The 7361-nt window shown below is 38.8% G+C and overlaps 1 protein-coding gene across 1 annotated transcript; it reads right to left on the reverse strand.

Moving 5' to 3' along the window:
* Window positions 1–556: 556 nt before the first annotated feature.
* LOC124579074 lies at window positions 557–6936 on the reverse strand. Its single transcript, XM_047131236.1, has 2 exons — window positions 6187–6936; window positions 557–685 (listed from the first exon to the last, which is right to left on the reverse strand). Exons 1-2 carry the CDS (start codon window positions 6934–6936, stop codon window positions 557–559), a joined length of 879 nt encoding a protein of 292 aa, XP_046987192.1.
* Window positions 6937–7361: the final 425 nt, after the last annotated feature.

Raw genomic sequence — 7361 nt, forward strand, 5'->3', positions numbered from 1 at the left:
TATGCGATGATTCATTTCTTTTACTTTACAATTTTTCGATAACTTTAGGCCATCAGGCGTTTACTGTTGAGCGTATATTAATGTTTGTGAGGCGAAAATTACTAATATTACACTGCCTCCCATGAGGAGGGAAGGAATACCGAAGGTATTACTTTCATCCTCATGCCCATTGGAATATTTGTAATTTTCGGATGTAACATACAGATTATTAGAAGTTTCATTTCATATTCATTCCATAATAAAAGAATTAACGCTTCAATTTGTAATTACTGACGGTGGATCATTGTGAATTTGTTCTGTGTTTCTATCTGTGTTTGTATGGATTCAGTCTATCTTGATGATTCTTAAAATTAAGGCTATAAGTACACATATTTACAAAATTTATAAGGAAATAGAGTCACACTTCATTTTTCATCGTTGCAAAAGTAATTTGACTATCACAACTGGTACACAACTTTCTGCTTTGACAGTATTCATTACATTGTCATCGTCTTGTCGATTGATTGCCTTGTCCGTCGTCGCACTTAATTATACATTTATTTTCGTCGCACATACACTATTTATGATAGACTTTGATTGTAGAGCGGCCACTGGTGATGGCTTCGACAAGGAAGTCCATATCTTTCACTTTCAGGGCTCGAGTGTGGCTCTCCGAATTATTTCCCATATGAAACAGATAAAGTATCTTATATTAGAATAGCTTACAAAACTAATTTTATATACATGTGGGATGGGATGTAGGAAGGATCGGATCCTTTGACGTATTTTCGTGTGCTTATTTTCATTCGTATCGTGACCTCTCGTCAAAGTTTACATTTCAACAGTGTTCAGAGGTGACCTTGTGACTTGTCTCTGTGTACAATCAGTCATTATAATAATTACGTTAACTTCTCTATTTTAGAGTCTCTCGGAAGGTTTGTGATACATACAAAATGTTTTCAGTACTGGGTGTGAATGTTTTTGCTACAGAATGTAGCGCACAGCAACTGTGTTGTCGGTTGAACGTTTACATCATTTCGTCACGTGGTGGCTGTCCGCCTCCACTGTTGCGAGCAATCTTGAAATTCAGTCTGTGCGCGCGCACGTGACCGGAGCTTTCTTGCAGAGCGTTGATTTCGCGCTTGATGTGCCGTGCGTCGCTTTTGTTCGGCGGATCGTGGCTTTGTGCTTTTTAGCTTGCTGGAGGGAGCTTCTGCCACCGAAACTGCCTCACATCACTTCCTGTCCACTATCCAGTTACGGATTCACAGGTAAGTGGTAGCTACCGCTGCAACTGCATGTGTGGAATGACACTGATTATTACACACTGCACACATCAACGAAATTGTTCACACATATGGTGCAGTAGAATACTGCCACTGACAATCGTCGAACTTTAAAACTTCACTTGCACTGTGGTGAGCGTCTGCGTGAACGGTGTATTAACAGAAATTCTCGCGTCATAACATCACACGGTGTTTACAAGTTGATTTACATACTAATATTTACAAGAGTTCATTTAAATCGATAAATAATCTAATTGACCACTTTGAATCAAAACAATTGTTTCTTAATTAGTCTTTTTTTTTTATTTATGCCTACGGTCACAGGTAGGCTATTATAAGTACTTTTTCTTTGACCAAATCCATTCCAATCTCCTTTACAAATTAATTTCATTCATAGTAATCTTTATCACGCTTGCTTATTCATTTTGTAGGACCAATACTTTTTTTTTTAGTGCTCGTCTTATTTAGTGTCAAAAGTTTTTCTCGTATGTGCTTGTCTTTAAAGAAAGTTCGAGGACAGATTTGAAAATAGCAATTCCGCCTCTGAGTTTCGTGTAGAAATACAAACAGTCGAAAAAAGAAAGGTAGGAAAAGCGGGTCTATTCGCTGATCGTCGACAGAATTTAAATTACTCATCAACCAGGTCGAAAATTTAATTTACCTTGCGCATTACAAAAGCAATATGCGCGTCGCGAACCTACTCATTTTTATAAGTAGTGCCTCACTTCCTAAGCACACGTGCATCTTTACAAGTTGATCCTGAGGAGTGGATAGGATCAAGGATCTTAAAGGATTTACACTTAGGAAAGGGATTCAATAATCACATAATCACAGAGAAAACAATAAATATTGCAGTGCACACTTAAAATAAAATCTATCACTTCAAGCATGTATATCTAATATGTATCTTGCTGCAGCTTGCTTACTACTCTTTGCTCATTTCTTAGACTAAGTCAAGTTTATGCATTACGCATTTGGGTATTAATTATCATTTGTATATATAAGCCTCTCACTAGAGTGTTGTTTTTTGCTGCTGTCGCTACCTGTGAAGCTTGGGCGAGATCCTTATTATATGTGCTGCTAGCTTGTGAATTTGCAGTATCGCTAATGCTCAATAGTACCGTGAAGTTGGCATAATAAACCATGTTACTCATATGTTCTTTTACTCAGCTTGTTTATAGTCTGGACTCATCTTACTTTGCGTTATATAATAAACTTCCTTTTTATTCCATCACGCTTTTACTTAAGGTTAACGTCAGGCCTTTTTAGAACAATTGCACTGCGTTATCAATCTGTTCATGCTTAATCCTAGGTATCTGTTCACTTCAAAGAGATGTTATTTTATCGCTGGCACAGCACTGTGCTGGAATTTACAAGTTAAATCTACCGACTGTTTTACGCTAACAGGTGGTGCCTTATTTACGTCACCTTTGAAAATAGGAAATAACCTCATGGAATCGAATCTTTCACACAACTTTCCTCTTTTGTCTGGACGTTTAAGTATTTCCTTTTAAAACAGGTCATTAATTTGTCCTCGATTAAATTTCACTTACTAATACTAAGCACATATAATCATCATTTTCATATTACTATTTAGTGAGAGAAGTGCATTATTCGCTCCTTCCTGCTCATTCTCAAATTACTATTTAGCGAGAGAAGTGCATTATTCGCTCCTTCCTCTTTCCTCATTTTAGTACCTCGGGGCTAATTAATACCTCTCGAGTACATCATTTTCCTTACATACTAACTTATAACTAAAATTGAAAATCGCCTCTAGGACATGTCCTCCTGTTTACATAAAGATTATTCATGTAAATACTTGTCTGCAACTTATTCTGTATTTTATTTTCCAGACACGTTGTTTTGATACATAAGGTTTCCTTTTAGCACCGGCTAACGTCCGTAGTCAGTTCAGTTCCGTTCTTGTTACCCATTGGTTAATCCTGATCTCCAATACCTTAGAATTTTCTTACAGCTTAAATTAACTTAATTCCTGGCGTTATAAAATTTTCTTAAATCTTGATGGTGGAACAATCCTTTGATTTTATTCGTGGCAGGGTCAGATAACAAATAGCTACCAATGTGTGGTTTCCTCATTATCACAAAGGGACCTTCATAAATGTGTTGCCACTTACGATTCTTCTTTAACAACAGGGATGGTTTAAAGTGAGTCCTGACTAATAACTAACTCCAAGAAACTTCTGCAGATGCTCTTCAAGAGCCTCTGGTCTCGTTCTTATGGGTACTATAATTTTATTGATTAATCTTGCATCTAGGACTAGCCTTACGCTACCATCTGATTTTAGCACAGACAATAAAGGACTCGAATAAGGTGAATGAGATACTTCTATCACATTCCAGCGTAACATTTTCTTGATCTCGCACTTGACAGCTTCGCGTCTCGCATATGGAATGGAATAGCTTGTTCTACAGTAGGTTGAATGGGGCAGGACATCCATTCGATATTCAAAGCCTTTTATTAGTCCAGGTTTCTTAGAAAATACTTGAACGTAATCTGTTAACAAATTGTAAAGCTCATTCTTCTGTTGTTTGGATAATTCAATGGACTCACTAGCTTTACCGTATAATTCATTCTGACCGGGAATTAGGTCTTTATACTCATCGTCATTAACACTTTCAAGATCTGTCATGTCTTCTGTCTGACTGTACTGTTGTCTTTTAGTCCATGGCCGTACTGCTGTTTGAAGCACCCCAAAGTTTGTCTTCACCTTACTTCTTAACAAATTTACAGTTACTTGTTGCTGGCTCGCTACTAGAGTACAGATTCCACACTCGATGTCAATTTTAGCTTTCGTCTGCCTCAAGAATTCCATACTCAGGATACATGGCACTGATAGGTTTTTAACAATAAGAAAAATGCACGTTACTGAAATAGACTCTATCTGGATTTGAAGCTGAGTCTGAAGATTTACACGTTGTGTTAGTGGACCAATTGCTCCCGATATGGTGCAACCTTGAATTGGAAGTGATAAAACTTTGCATACAGAGGATATTTGCTTAAATAAACATAAAGATAAGACATTTATATTAGCTCCTGTATCTACAATAGCTGTTACAGGTATGTTGGCAATTGATACCCTTATGGAAGCTTGAACTTGTTCGTCCCATACGTCATCATTGTCTTTCGTCTCAGTGTCTGCTACTAGATCATCCCGTAAGTTTGTCTCTTTGTCATACCTAATTGCTTTAATTTCATGTGGACTAACGGACAGGGTGCCCCCATTCAAACCTGCAGCATCCTCTAGGAGGCTCAAAGGTGCTGCTTTTAATTTTCCGCTCGACGCTTACTTTCCTGCTGATTTATATTTCTTAATGTTTCTTCCGTCTGGAACTGGTGTTGGTTTTGTGGTACGAACTCGGTTGGAAACGGATCTTGTTGTCCTGGCGTATTCGCTTGCGCATAATAAATTTGCGTATTATGCGGGCGTTTAGGCTTCAGAGTTCCCGAAGGTCCGTTCGCTTGTTGCGTGAAGTGTATATTTTGTGGCTTGTGTTGATTGTAACCGTTAGTGAAAGGTGTACATTGGTCTTCACCTTGATTATGCCATTTATTTCTTTTCCACTGACGATTTGAATCGTAAGACTGATCGTTTTGATAATTACCGTTGATCGGTTGCGTGTTTCCATATTGCTGGGGCTGTGTGCTATAATGTGTATTTTCGTACTGAGGTGGTGACGAATTATATATTGGATTGTATCTCTGGCCGTTATTGTACTTATTTTTGTATTTGCTGTTGGAGTACGTAGTGTGTTTATTTTTGAAACCGTTGTAGGGTTGGTACTGGCTGTCGCTGTGACGCGCTTTCGCTCGGCCACCATTGTTGCCTGCATATTCGGTAGTGTGCCGGCCGCCTGCACTGAAGTGGGCGTTGCCAACATCAACTCTAGCGTCCTCGTAAATCAGATCTAACGAGTCTAACACAGATAGGAAAGTGTCCGTATCGTCCTCAGACACGTTTACTAACTTTTCTCTGATCGCAATCGGTAGCTTAGTTTTTAGAATCATAATAACGTCTTTGGCGGTGATCGGCGAATCCCAGAACTTGATTTTCGCTAAATACTTTTCAAAATATCTTCTCAAACTACCGCGCTTACTGTTAAACACTTCGGCGTTGTAAACCTCTTTTCTCAGGCGCTGCTGCACACCAGAACTCCAGAATTTAGCTAAAAACATCTGTTCAAACTCTTTGTAACTTTTACAAGAGTCGACCATTTCGGTTCCCCATAAGGCAGCATCGCCTACGATAAATCCACTAACAAATTGAATTCGCTGGCGGTCACTCCAGCTACTCGGGAAAATTCCTGAAAAATTTCGGAGGAACACTATAGGATGAATTTCTCTTTTCTGTGGGTGAAAGGTCGGAAAAATACGATGTTTGATCACGCTTTCCTCCTGCATCAAACTGACAAAAGTGGATGGGCTGGTAGTCTGGTTAACTTGTGCTTCTATAGAACTATGAGTTTGAGCGTTATCAAATGGTGAACGGTAATGTACCTGCTGTTGTTCATTACTTCGTGGTGAATTATTCCAGTTTCCTGACACGGGAGGTGGGGAATTTTCAACTTGACATTTTAGTGTACGAACTTCATCAACTATCTGTTGACGCCATTCAGGTAAATCTTGAGCTAACGTTCGTCTTATCTGGCCTAATTCTGACATCACCGTGTCTCCTGTTTTTCCAGGGGCTGCCAATATTTCAAAGGTCATGTTTTTGACAGTTTCCCTGAGTTCGTTCTTGACCTTGTTTTCTATGAATCCGTCTTTGTTTTTAATCCACTCTTGGTAGTGATCAGACAATGCTTCAGCATGTGCCTTAACAGTATTCTTTATTTGGTCCTCTACATTAAGAGTCTCAATCTGTTTCGAAAGATCATCAACAACATTCTCGATCGTGTCTACTGCGGTTTTAACTCCTTTGACCTCATCAGAGATTGCAGTATAATCTTCTTTTAAGGTCGCAGCTTGTTTTTGATATTCTATCACTTTTGAATTTATCTCCCCCTTGGCTGCTTCGATTTTTTCATCTAACCGTTTTGAAATATCCTCTATTTTTGACTCTACTTGTGTGTCAATTTCTAGCCTCATGATCGTGATCTGACTGCTGATTTGGCTTTGGACATTACCCAACAGGGTATTTAAATCAGCTGTTATGTCTGCCTTTAGTTCGGCCTTTACCGAATTTAACCGTGTATTTAGGTCATTTATCTCCGTTTGCAGATCTGTTTTTACTGAATTTATGTCTGTTTTTACCGAATTTATTTCTGTTTTTACTGAATTTATGTCTTCTTTTACTGAGTTGCACAGATTTGTAAGGACCTGATTTTTATTATGCCGTCTTTCGGCCTTCTCTTTTTCTTCGCGGGCCTTTTCATCTAATTTTTCCTGCTTTTCACGTTCCTGTCTTTGCGCCTCTCTCTGTCTTTGACTTTCGAACTTGCGTTCCATTATTGCTTCGATCATTGCAGCCAAGTCATTTTTTTCAAAAGCGGGAATAGTTTGCACACTAGGACCAGCTTCTAAAACTTCGGTCGAGGCTGCTTCTGCCTCCGCTCGTGTACCTATCGCGCGTGATCGTAATGGATAGTGAGGTCCATTCGCATCACCGCTGTCGTCTGGTTTTGTTTGTGTCCGCTGTTTACCGTCAGCCATGTTCATGAATTATTTGTCAAACGTCAAAATGCTACAGATATTGTTTGTCACTGCCGTCAGTCGTTTGTCTGTGACGTAGTGCTATGGCTTACTGGGACCTAAGATAAAATTTTAACTCTGGGTAACAACTGACGTTCATTTACGCCAAGAAGACAAGATGGTTCCTACTAATTACAAACAAATGAAATATCACACGTTTTACCAGTTTTGAGCGTAGTTATCCGCCATATCGTAATTTTTTTATGCACTGACAACAATGTTACACTTTCACTGAATTTAACTACGTAAGAATGGACTATGGACAAATTGAAATAAAGCTGTTTCAAGGCAAGGAAAGACAGGTTTACGTTCTGATCAACTCAAAAGATGCTACGTCACTACGAAAGCTTGGCTACTGCGTATAAAAATTTGACTTACTATGGCTG

The sequence above is a fragment of the Schistocerca americana genome, unplaced genomic scaffold, assembly GCF_021461395.2.
Source record: "Schistocerca americana isolate TAMUIC-IGC-003095 unplaced genomic scaffold, iqSchAmer2.1 HiC_scaffold_29, whole genome shotgun sequence".
Taxonomy (NCBI): domain Eukaryota; kingdom Metazoa; phylum Arthropoda; class Insecta; order Orthoptera; family Acrididae; genus Schistocerca; species Schistocerca americana.

Coding starts and splice junctions, on each gene's coding strand:
- LOC124579074 (XM_047131236.1), bottom strand. CDS start 6,936: ATGGCTGACGGTAAACAGCGGACACAAACAAAACCAGACGACAGCGGT. Junction 686..6,186: donor TCAAAGGAGTTAAAACCGCA/GTAGACACGATC, acceptor TTCTAATATAAG/ATACTTTATCTGTTTCATAT.